General features: G+C 38.2%; 1 protein-coding gene across 1 annotated transcript in view; it reads right to left on the bottom strand.

Annotated features, from left to right (window-relative positions):
* LOC124752313 (zinc finger CCHC domain-containing protein 8 homolog) overlaps positions 1–13,623 on the bottom strand; it is a 53,355-nt gene that overhangs the window by 31,553 nt on the left and 8,179 nt on the right. The window contains exons 2-4 of the mRNA XM_047248995.1: positions 10,155–10,371; positions 9,516–9,709; positions 229–434 (exon numbers count right to left, since the gene is read on the bottom strand). Coding sequence (XP_047104951.1) covers positions 229–434; positions 9,516–9,709; positions 10,155–10,371 — 617 coding nt within the window. The remainder of the gene's footprint in view (positions 1–228; positions 435–9,515; positions 9,710–10,154; positions 10,372–13,623) is intronic.

The raw sequence follows: 13,623 nt of genomic DNA, 5'->3' as shown, positions 1-13,623 counted from the left end.
TTTTTATGAACACCGCTGACTTAGCAAACGCATAACGAACTGTGCAATAAAACTACTAATGGTATTCTTAAACAAAGGATCAAAATTACCAAAGTATTTGACTATCATAAAACTAAGCTCATTTTTGCCAATATCTAATCCCACTTAATATCACATCTTTACTCTTATTCAGTGCTTCTATCAAACAAACAGCAAACATATTTCTCAAATCATAACCTAATGGAATACCTTGTCCTTCTGAATCAAATAATGAAATCCCGGAATGTGATATCCTTGCCTCTTCCATCCACCCTGGTGGATAGCCCAGTCGCCTCATACGATATATATGACGGGGGAGCTGATGTTTTGATAAACCTAATGCTTTCCGCAAACTGCGACTTATTTCTCCTGGTCGGAAACGAGCAAACCTTTGCTCTTCATCCATATGATAACGGCTGAAATCACAAAGATACAGAATTACATAAATTTAACGCCAGTAACAAACAACACTATCCACAATTTATTTAATATAATAAACCCATAATTAACATTATACAGTGATCTACATCTATGCACGTATTCCACGAGCCATTGTACAGTGCATGCAGAGGGTACCACATTCCACTACTAGTCCTTTCCTTGCCTGTTCCACTTACAAATAGAACTACAGAAAACTGGATGTCTATGTCTATGTTTCTGTAAGAGCTTAATTTCTCTCGTCTTATGTTCATGCTCCTTACACGAAACATACATTAGCAGCAATAGAATCATTTTGCAGTCAGCTGTAAATGCTGGTTCTCTCAACTTCTGCCACAGTGCCTTGTGAATAGTGTGTCAGGATAATTCCATGTAAATTCAACACAGAAAAGTAACATTTTCAACCCACCACCTCACAATGATTTCAAATCTGGTGCATTCAGTGATCCAGTTACGATGAGGAAAACTACTAATTTGCCAGGGTATATGACAACTGTGAAGAGTTACACGTCTGCAAAGTTTGGAAATTGTGTGAAATTTACATGTACCTGTCTCGATACAAATAATTATAATTCTCATTTTAATACAAATACAGCATTGAAACTTTATCATTGAAAAGCTAATGAGCAGAACTTTCCAAATGCATTATGCTCAAAAATTTATTTTATGTGCATCAGAACACTACAATATGCAGAAGGTACGAAATAAACACAAAATACAAATTATTAAAAAATATATTACTTAATATTGTACAAAAACATGGTTTATAAAACTGCAGTGGTATTATGAATCATTTACAGTGTAGCTTCAATGAAAAGGCATTAAAAAGAAGATACATCTCATTTCACAAATACCCAATTACGTTGTTAATGTTCACCAGATCTGATGCAAGAAGACAGAATGTCCTTCTAATAGAGGCCACTATATCCACTCTTGTGAGAATTTCACCTCCTGTGATAACAGAAGTGCCTGGTACAGCAGGAAACACAACTGATGGATATGGTCAATGTGGATGCAAGAAGCTGGCCCGTACTTCATCTGTTTCTTCATAAGTTTGAATGTTCTATGCAGTCCACCAATGACTGTCATACATACAGACAACAAATCCATGTACGTCTATTAACAGCATTTCCATCCATACAGCAATCACAGACTCTTCTCTGTTCACTAAAGCAGAATGTGTGTGTGTGTTTTTGCAATACCACTGTCAATATATATTACGTAATACAGCTTATGGGTTTCTGAAATCACACTTGTATTATTGAAACATTGCTTCAGCTTGGCAATGTCTTGATCATGATGGGAAACCAATATATCGTCCAAGACACGTGAAGGAATATTTTCTTTGCACCAATGAAACATCTGTCATTGAGTTAAAATATTGTTTCCATGAGGTTGCTTGAGACTGGCAAGAGTGGCTAACCTTTTTACAGCCCCAGCACAAGGTCGTTTACTATGTGCTGCGGAAAAAATGCAATTCAAAATCTTCCTGGTGGTAAGAAAGTTTCATGAATTTCTTTCTGTTTCTGTATTGGAAAACACATCCACTCAAAAACCTGTAAATGTGCTTTGGAATTATTGGAATTGTGTCTGTATCATGCTCAAAGTAGTCAGACATTTCCACATATCACACATGGGGTAATTGCGTACTTGTAGCAAGCTACAAATGGGTGAAATTTTACCTCTGAATTATTCCAGTGAATCTTTATACTTCTTGTGATGAAGAAGTAACACTACACAAAATCACAAACAACAAGATAGTCATTTACTTGAGTTCTTCTTTAGTGATTTCTGTGACTGATGCTGAGTGATACTTGTGTGTGGTAGGAGCTATTTTAAACTTCATGCAGATACCTCAATGAAATGATTTGTTAATTGTGTTACAGTCTCTAGAACTACCCTACCTGTAGTTAACCAATACATGTATGTAATTTCGTCAAAGCAGTTCATATTAAACAGTTCAAACAGAAATCAGTCAATCTTGTCAAACTTTGACAATACGGACATGCACTTAAAAAACATGCTGAAAGTGTACGAATGTATGTAACAAATGTGTGTTCTCCACACTTCATTAGGTCCTTCAATTTACATCCGTCAACCATTAACTTAAAATTCTGATGTGAGACACACTACCAAATAGCATGGGTTTCACTGCCATAGGCAAGAACACAGTGCTTTCGCTGAAACTCACATTTTGAGAATCTAATATTTACAGATGGGTATGTATCTATGAAATATGCATATAATTCCTTAAGACTGCCCAATTCTAGCTCTCCTCCTTATGTAATTGAATTCTATTTTCTTTCGCAGATGCACAGTCTTTTCTTCCTGACATCAAACAGGTCACTTATGATCACAGCAAAAATCGTGTACATAATGAACAGTTTTTCACAACATGCTGCCTGGTTTAGGACTGGTCTCACTGATATTCTATTTTCTGGTACTAACTGTTTTGCTCTTCGTGCCATCTGAAGTGGAATAACTGTTTCATGGTTTTGCTTACACTCCACCTCTTTGGAAGTATTATCAAAATTTGTATTTTTTCATGCACAAATTCTGTAGTGTGAAACTTTTCTTTCAGTTGGGCTGTGATTTCTCTTTCTCCATTTTTTTTTCCACACTCATCTTTCTCCAATTGCGCCACACAAGTATGCTCCAACTCTGAGGCTATTTTTTTCAATTTTTGGTTTGGGTACTTTTCCTCACAGGAGATCCTCATAAAAACTGAATGCTAGTAATCACAGAATCCAGTGCCATATCTAATGCAATTTCATCTTCATTTAACGTCCTCTCTGGAAGTACCCAGCACAGCTGAGGCACTACCTGCAGAGGTTAATAGGTTTTTGTGATATTTGTTTTTTACATTTTCTGCAAATTTTTCTGCCTAGCAATACATTAGGAAACTTGTATACCTGCCTGCTGTTCAATGCTGCCTCTTCTAGGTCATGAGTAACAATCTACTCTTAATATTTATACTGCTATACAAGGGTTAAAAATTGCCATATTCAAATTATTGAAAGCAAATAATTTAAAATCTATTCTTGGTCTCTTTACAAGCCAAACTGCCTGCTTGCTCCCACACTCTGGGAGAAGCATGTGCTATGTTATTCTCCACTAAAAGTTGTTTAAATTGGATCACAAATGGCTTTTTGGCTCACAGGCAGTCAAGCAACAGTCACATTGCTGGAGGGTGAGCAATGACAGTGGATACTGAAGACTTTTTGATCAACTTGAATTTGAAGACATACTGCATGGTGAAAAGCTGGCATCAAATATTAGGCTGCTGCATATGTTGGTATTCCAGTTGTTTATTAATTAATTGTCATTTGGAGGTAGTAAGTGGAGCCGGTAGATGCTAGAAAATATGAGTGCCAAGTGTAGAAATCTGAATATTTCCGATATATTTTTCTGTTTGAGTTCAACAGAGGAGTGGCAGCTAAGCTGACAGAAACATTTGCACCATGTATGGGGATATGCCATTCGACAGAGCATGGCAGGAAAATGATTTTCTCATTTTAAGGAGGATCGTTTTGAGATTAGTGACTCTCCAAGTTCAAGAAGACCTTTGGAGTTTGATGAAGATCATTTAAACGCATTAATCCACAATGATCCACATCAGTGTACTTGAGAACTGGCAAATGTGATGAACTGTGATCATTATTCCACAATTTTGTGACATTTGCATGCAATGGGGAAAGCTCAAAGATTGGGTGTATGGGTACAGCATGCTCTATGCCAAAATCATAAAAATCAGATGGTGGCAATATGTGCATCTTTGCTTACTCACCATCAATTGTCTCACGAACAACACCAATCAGTCCTATTCTGTATAATCACTGGTGAACAGAAATGGTGTCTTTATAACATAAGGAACATAAAGGAATGGCTGAGCCCAAACAAAGCAGTAACTCCTCATACAAAACCTGCGTGCATCCACAAAAGATATACGCATCTGGTGGAACATCAATGGTGTCGTGTAATACGAACGGCTTCACCGAGGTGTAATCATCACTGGTGACATTTATTGTCAACAACTGAGACATCGTGCAGACGCAGTCCAGGAACGACAACCAGGAAGACTGAATGAAAGGCTGCTACTCCACTATAGAAAGACTGCTACTCCACTATAAAGCCCACATGCATTCTGCTAGACTAAACAAAAAACACCATACAAGAGCTGGGTTTGAGAAGTGATTCCACATCCACCTTATTCACCTGATCTCGCCCACTCAGATTTTCATCTTTTCTGTTTTCTATTTAAAAGCCTTCAAGGAACTTCCTTCCCATGTGAAAATGGGCTCTGAACATGAGGTCTTCACACATAACTTCTACAGTCACAGAATCAAGAAGTTACTCCAGCATTGGCAGACTGTTGTAAATAGTTAAGGAGAATACATGAAAAAACAGATTGTTACTTGCCGTATGTAAGAAGACACATCTAGTTGCAGACATGCACAATTAAAAGACACTTATATAAAGCTTTCAGCCAAAGCCTTCATCATCAGTAAAACAGGCGCACACACTATTCACACAAACAATCAAGCACACCTCATGCACACATGACCACCAACTCCAGCATCTCCGGGCAGAATGCCAAAGCTGGAGTTGGCGGTCGTGTGTGCATGACGTGTACTTACTTGTGTGTGTGAATGTTGTGTGTGTCTCTCTTTTACTGATGAAGGCTGTAGTCACAAGCTTCATTTGTGTCCTTTAATTGCGCCTGTCTTCCTTACGGTAAGTAACAGTCTGTCTTTTCCTATATTGTTGATATTCCTACCTGGAGTTTCCATTGTTTACAGAGGACACATTATCGATGACTAATGTCTTTGTTATGTGTATTGTTGCATTTATTAACTTACAGAGAAATGCTATGAACTTATGTAGCAATCCAATAGTAAGTGGTGGTTCATTAGCTTCAGCACAGAGGCTAGGAATTGGTGTAGGACTTTTACTGCCAGACTCTGGTGCCAGTTTGATGTCTGTATCCATCTATAGAAGATATGAAGTTCAGACTGAACCACAAATGATGTTCCCGTACTCGATGAGGGACCACGCAATTGCTTAGAAAAGTTGTTGTAGACAGTATTTGTCAGCACTGCAGATCTTTCCACTGAGACACTATAAAACCTGCAAGGCTTAAGGAGCTCTTAGTTAACTGCATGGAGAGAATACACTTCCTATTGAACTACGTATTTGTGTTCCTTCCCATTCCATTCACATGTGGATTATGGAAAGAAGGAATACTTAAATGCCTCTGCGTGCACTGCAATTAGTCAAATCTTGTCTCCACAGTACAGGATCAATACTTACGTGGCTTTAGCAAATTTCTAGATCTCTCACTTAAAAGTGGTTCTCAACAATTTATAAGCAAGCTTTTGCAGAATAGCTGACATCGATATTCAAACGTCTGTCAAGTTACATTTTTCCACATTTCTATGACAAAGAATAAATTAAACTTGTGACCACTGGTATTATAATGCTTTGTATGCAATCAATATCCTTTGTTAGACCTATTTTGTATGAGCCACATACACTTTAAAAATATTCTAGGACTTGCCATACAGGTGATTTTAAGCAATCTTCTTTAAAGACTTGCATTTTGCCAGAATCCTATCAATGAAGATAAGTACACCTGCTGGTTTACCTATGACTGAGCATTTGTGACCATTCCATTTCATATTCCCACAAGTTGTAGCATCCAGACATTTGTGCGTATTGGCTGATTCCAATATTGACTCACTGATATTTACAGTCACAAGAACATATGTTTTTGCATTTTGTGAAGTAACCAATTTACATTTCTGAACATTTACAGGAAGCTGCCAATCTTTACACCACTTTGGAATCTTATTAAGTCTGAATGAATATTTGTGCAATGTTTTTCAGATAGTACTTCATTACAGAAAGGTGAATCATCACCAAAACATCTGAGTTTACAGTTACTATTGTCGGCCGAGTCATTAACATACTGAATCAATAGCAATATTCTCAATACACCTCTCTCTGGTACGTCGGAAGTTACTTTGTATCTACTAATAACGTTACATCCAAGATAATATGTAGTGTCCTCCCTACTGAGAAATTTCAATCCAGTTATAAATTTTATTGGATGACACATCAATACTCGGCTTGGTACTTTGTCAACTGCTTTATAGAAGTAAAAAACTACAACCATAGTATGGGCTTAATCCGTAGCTTTCAGGATGTAATATGAGTAAATCATGAGTTTTGCTTTGCATGAATGATGTTTTCAGAATCCATGGAGGTTGGCACAGAGAAGGTCTTCTGTTCAAGCTACTTTATATCTTTATAGCTCATCATATGGTCTAAGATGGTTGGCTGTGAGGGTTAAGGGACTAAATGATGAGCTCACCAGTCCCGTGGTCATGAGAGGTCATGGGGAGAGTTTCACCTGCACAATGCAGAAATGTCTGAATTTTGCAGGTGAAAACTCCCTCTAAAATGTATTTTCTGTTCCCGTACACCTCAGAGTCCTTTCCCCTTCTCTGCCTTTCTCCTCTTCTCTTTTCTCCCCAAGTACAGCCTCTGGTACTGCATCTACCTAACAGCCCACCATGTCCCTACATATTCCTACATGTAGCAATACAGCACCTTCCCCAACCCCAACCCTGCTATCTCTCCAACCTCCCTGGCTCCACACCTCCTCTGTAACTGCACTACCCAACACAGCCGAGATCTTTGCTCACCTTCTTGCCTGGAAACAACAGTGATCACATGTGTTGTGCATGTATAGATGTGTATTTTCTGTCTGAGGAAAGACTTTTGTCCAACAGCTTAGTCTACTTCTAAATGTACTTTAAATGTGCCTCTGTATCACTCAATGACTCCTCCATGAGGTGAGTAGCAATCTATTCTATTTCAGTGTTGTTAATTCATCACAGATTTTCCTGTTTGCTCCTAACTTTAAAAGCTCTCTTCATTGGTTGGGTGTTAGTACGCCCTTATGGTCCACCCTTATATTGTGAGTTTGATCAGTAAGAATCATTTTGTTCCCTCAAACTGCTAGGGAAATACACTATGTGATCAAAAGTATCCGGACACCTGGCTGAAAATGACTTACAAGTTTGTGGCGTCCTCCATCGGTAATGCTGGAATTCAATGTGGTGTTGGCCCACACTTAGCCTTGATGACAGCTTCCACTCTTGCAGGCATATGTTCAATCAGGTGCTTTGGAAGGTTTCTTGGGGAATGGCAACCCGTTCTTCACGGAGTGCTGCACTGAAGAGAGGTATCGATGTCAGTCAGTGAGGCCTGGCACGAAGTTGGCGTTCCAGAACATCCCAAAGGTGTACTATATGATTCGGGTCAGGACTCTGTGCAGGCCAGTCCATTATAGGGATGTTATTGTCATATAACCACTCCACCACAGGCTGTGCATTATGAATAGGTGCTCGGTCGTGTTGAAAGATGCAGTCGCCAACCTGAACTGCTCTTCAACAGTGGGAAGCAAGAAGGTGCTTAAAACATCAATGTAGGCCCGTGCTGTGATAGTGTCACGCAAAACAACAAGGGTTGCAAGCCCCCTCCATGAAAAACATGACCACCACCATAGCACCACCACCTCCGATTTTTACTGTTGGCAGATAACATTTTCCCGGCATTTGCCATACCCACACCCTGCCATCGGATTACCACATTATGTACCTTGATTCGTCACTCCACACAATGTTTTTCCACTGCTCAATCGTCCAATGTTTCCGCACCTTACACCAAGCGAGGCGTCCTTTGGCATTTACTGGCAAGATGTGTGGCTTATGAGCAGCTGCTCAATCATGAAATCCAAGTTTTCTCACCTCCCACCTAACTGTCATAGTACTTGCAGTGGGTCCTGATGCAGTTTGGAATTCCTGTGTCTGGATAGATGTCTGCCTATTACACATCACGACCTTCTTCAACTGTCGGCGGTCTCTCTCTCTCAGTCAATAGACGAGGTTGGCCTGTACGCTTTTGTGCTGCACATGTCCTTTCACGTTTCCACTTCACTATCACATCAGAAACAGCGGACCTAGGCATATTTAGGAGTGTGGATATCTTGCGTACAGACATATGACACTAGTGACACCCAATCACCTGACCATGTTCGAAGTCTATGAGTTCTACGGAGCACTCCCTTCTGCTCTTTCACGATGTCTAGTGACTACTGATGTCGCCAGTATGGAATACCTGGCAGTAGGTGGCAGTACATTGCATCTAATATGAAAAACATATGTTTTTGGGAATGTCTGGATACTTTTTGATCACATAGTGTAAACGTCTGCACAGGCAGAGCTCTGCTGGGCTGGATAGGTCTTATAAAACTGTGGTGCTGCAGATGCTCCACAGGTTACCTACTAGTGATCTGACATGTAGAATATCTTGAGGTTGAGTGATTTTTAACACATCTTTACCATCACCGTAATTTGTGCAATTAAGCCAAGCTCCCAACTCTTCCAAATACACAGTGTTCCACCTCCATGCCCACCATGGTTGCTGAAGCAAGCAAAGAGTTTACAGCAGCAGATGACTGACAGTCACTAACAGCCCACCGCTTGGGAACCCCATAACTTCTAGGCCTGTACTCAGCCATTACTCACTGCAGCCCTAAAGAAAAGGAACTGGAAAGAAGGTAGCCTTCGAGAACGGATAGGGAAGCAGAATCACAAAAGGTTAGAGCCCACAACTGCTTATCATCAGTTATGTGCACAGAAAAGGGTTGAAGGACCCTTTGGGGAAGAAAAAAACATGCTGAAATCCAAGTTCTGCAGGAATGGTTACATTTCAGTGTAATGGTCAGCATACTAGTTTTACAGGGGATTCTCAAATTAACTAACCTACATGAATCAAAGCTAGAAGTTGGGCAGAGAGATTAGTAGGGAAACATCCAATTGAAAAATAACTGTTACACTTGTTTCCTAATACAATACCAGCTGATTAATGTAGTTATGATACTAAGACAAGAAAAAATATGGGCTACAATTAATTGCTAAACAGGAAAAACGAAGTAAATGGAAAGATGAAAAACTAATTAAATGGAAAGAAATTGGAACAATTGTCCATACCTGACTTTTGGAGTGCTACCATGTTTGTTCATGAAATCTCTCCTATTTCTTGCAATTGTAGCAGGGCGACGAGGTTCTGGACAGTCTCTCAAACAGTGATTCCCCAGACAGTTGAAACATGTTTGCACTGATGCATTTGGTGTATTCTTCTCATCTGACTTTTCTTCTTGTTTCTGAAGAACTTCGTTAAATTTCTGCAGAATGATAAATACAGTGAGAAGGATGGATTTTAATTATGCAGATTCTTTTTCTCTCTAATTGCAAAATATCAACACCTCAAGAGACTTTTTACACAAAAGAAAATTTTGCAATATATCAAACAAAAAACACACTACTTAGAACTTTACGGTATATTGAAAAGCTTTAGATTCAAGTACAAAGAAGAATATAGAATGGGGCGAAAACAGTAGTTCAAAATGATTACTGTACATATTTTATAAGTATGGAAAACCAAGAATTGGATCAATTACAAAAAATGAGGAAAGGCAACCACTAACCTAAATATGTACATAGTTAATAGCACAGAAAATCTCACTAATCTTTGAGAGAGCTAGTTCCAGTTTAAATACATATGCTGAAACAAAATTCTTGATTTGACCACCTATAAAGAGAAAATGAATAATTTATTGCACATCTTACCTGATTATATGCAGGAATGTCTAAGTCATCCTTCATGGATGGATGAGTATCAACCATAAAGAGGTGTGACACATCGAGTTGGTCATCATCATCTGCTTCTTCAAGTGATTCTTCCCAAATATCTAACTCTAAGTCCGATGAGCCACCATCTTCCGAATCTGTTAGTTGCTTTGAAATAAGATCTTTCAAAAAGTCCTTAATTTTCTTCTGGTATTTCCTGTGAAACCCAGAAAACAGAATTAATACCACAGCAAGTTTTCACCATTCCTCTACATACTGTACTGAATTAAACAAATAATTAATCTGCTGCCAACAAGGAACTATTTTTTCCAACAATATTCAGGGCATTTAGCTTTCAAATTTTCACATACAGTTTGATATACTTTTTGTACCATAGATTCACAGTGAGGAAATCCTCAAGCCTGTGGAACATGTCATTAAAACAAACATACATGACTCACATTTACTGAAGGAGACGCATTCTCATGTCCTGTTAGCACATCTTACATAAAATGATGCCCAATGACATGGATTAGGTAAAAAAATCCGAAACATATTTCAATTTAAAATTCAATGGCAAACTCATCACAAGTACATAAATTTATATACATTGCTTGTTTTGTAAATAAAACTGCCTTTTATTGCTGCAACTTAATTTATTTTTCCCAGGCACATTTCGCCTCTTTCTCGTTCTAAGGCATCTTCAGTGGGATATATAACATTACAGTTTTGTTATTTTTAGATTATTAAACAATTCACGTCACCTTTTTTATGTAAACAAGTAATTACAGTTTGCTGAGACCTGTGCTTCCTCTCATCTGGTCTCAAGATCGCACTACCACTTTTATTTCCGACACTTAAGCACAGTTTTGTATTCGAAACTTTTTCACACTGTTCACCGTATTCCTAAAAATAATAAAACAGTATCATTGTAGATCCCACCGAAGATGCCTTAGAGCAAGAAAATGGGAAAACATGACAGGGAAAAATAAATTAAGTTGCAGCAAGGTAAGGCGGTTTTACAAAACAAGTATTTCTGTGCTTGCTGCAGAGGATGGCCACGCAAACAAACTTGTTATATACAATGAATTGCATAATATCTCATGTGTACATTATAGCAATTACAGAACAAACTTTACAGAAGTTAAACAACCTGTAACTGTGCACTGCAGATGTTCACAGGTCAAATTTTACAAAACACCTACATTATTTCATATTATTAATAGCATATAAATTTATGAGTTGTATTAAAAAATGGCGAATGGTGTAGGAGGTGGTCATTAATACATTCCTTTGAACTGAAGTCTGTCAGTATCTGAGACCTTTTATAGCAGCTGGCAATTTTATATAAAACGTGTGTTCCTGAGAGAATAGGACTCCTTTCAGAACCAAAGTAAGTGACTAAGTTTTTATGAAGCTTATCCTTAATTTTAGAGCTAATTCCATTAATCATGACAAATTTCATTATATATTGGGAAGCAGTTGTTTGCAACTGTGGTTCTTTGAATGGGCCTCTGCAGGAAGTTCTTGAATACACACCAAAAACAGTTCATACTTTTGAAACTATAAAGCCTGAACTTGGCTCAGAAGTTATTACGCAATATGATCCCGTACAACATTAAGCAAGTAAGTAAGTATGACATTAACCAAGCAAAATATGTTAGATTTTTCTATTTTTATATCTCCCATGTCTGACAAAATAATAATTTTAGGTGTTGTAGCAGTTCTGTGGTATGTTCCTCTCAACAGAAACTATTATGAAGTTTTAATCCAAGAATTTAACAGCATCAACCTCTTCTACGCACTTATCATATTTTAGACATATGCTGAGTGGAAACCTCTTACATGTTATTAAGTGAAAGTAGTGTGCCTTTACAAAGTTCAGTGACAAGGAATTGGGCTGAAAGCATGTATTAATACCCATGGAAGTTTTATTAACAGCACTATCCAAAACAATACTCAATAAGTTACTGTCTCAATATTCGCAGTACCTGCACACATAACAAACTAAGTATCTGGTAATGTTATGAACTGAATGTGGTGTGAATTCAGAAACCAAGGCTTGTTCATAGAACTGAGGATGCTAACATCTGCTTTCAAGTATAAAGTGAAATTGGTAGTAAAGAATATGTCCTTTTCACAAATCCACAGCTCAGGTCATGGAATCAATAGTAAAAATATGAATAATCTTCACAAAGATTTAAAGTCTTTTACTCTGGTCCAGAAAGGTGTCCATTATCCAGGAACACACATTAGCCATGGACCTTGTCAAAGTACGCTGGCTTGTGCGTCTCCCTAATACAGATAGCTGTACCACACATGCAACAAAAATGAAGGGATATCTGTGGAAAGGCCAGACCAGAGGGTGGGATCTGAAGAGCGCTAACATACTATTTAGTAGTTGCACGGCAATAGTCTAAATGATTGACTGATTTGGTCCTGTTACATAGTCATTACTTTTCCCCACAGGCAAGCACCTGCACCAGTACCATACAGCAGTCCACAAGCCTCTATACGGTACATGGCAGAGGGTACCCTGTATAACTACCAGTCATTTTCTTTTTGGTTCCATTCACAAACAGACTGAAGGAGAAATGACTGTCTATATGCCTTCAGGTGAGCCCTCATTTCTCTTATCTTCGTGGTCCTGATGTGAAATGTATGTTTGTGGCAGCAGAATCATTTTGCAGTCAGCATCAAATGGGAGTTATCTAAATATTCTGAATAGTGTTTCTCGAAAAGAATATTGCCTTCCGTCTAGGCCAGTGGTTCTCAACCTTTCTGAGACTACTTCCTCTGGGTGAAACCAGATATTGGCTAATACACAACCCCGTTTCCCTACCATCAACAACATTAGGGCCTAACTAAACATTAGAATGAAAAACAATTTCCTTGAACACCTTTATTTTTTAAATGATGGAAAATAAATAATATTTAGTTTTTTATATATCTTATTAAATCCTGAAGTAATGAGTCATTGAGACAATTGGTAACACTTAATTCTAACAACATTTTATTTACACAGTGGGTGTTCCATTTTACATTCTCTGATTTTACATTTTTCATGATTCACGCCATAAATTCGTAGTCCCTGTAAAAAACCCATAAGATCAATGCTAAAATTTCCCCAGTTTTACATTTATTCTTAATAAGGTTTACCTCAATTCTAAGTACTTACTTGACATCTCGCTTGACTTTGTCCCGTTTCCTTCCCATTGATGTTTGATGTGGCTGAACAAGTTTTAACTAGCACAAAATGCAGCTGGTTCGCACCATGAGTGGTGACGGGATTAAGGGAATATTTTAGGTCGTTGTTGAGAGGGGAGATGTGAAACAGGAAATGCTGACGTAATCCAAGATCAGTGTTGCCAACACAACTTGCAACATTTAGCTTCACTGCGTAAATTATGATACACCTACTGCTAGGTTGCAGCATTATTGGAAAAACAAGACAGTCGAAACAAATTGT

The sequence above is a fragment of the Schistocerca piceifrons genome, chromosome 1 (genome assembly GCF_021461385.2).
Source record: "Schistocerca piceifrons isolate TAMUIC-IGC-003096 chromosome 1, iqSchPice1.1, whole genome shotgun sequence".
Taxonomy (NCBI): domain Eukaryota; kingdom Metazoa; phylum Arthropoda; class Insecta; order Orthoptera; family Acrididae; genus Schistocerca; species Schistocerca piceifrons.
Note: the sequence above shows the minus strand (reverse complement) of the source record. Positions and strands in the feature narration are given on the sequence as shown.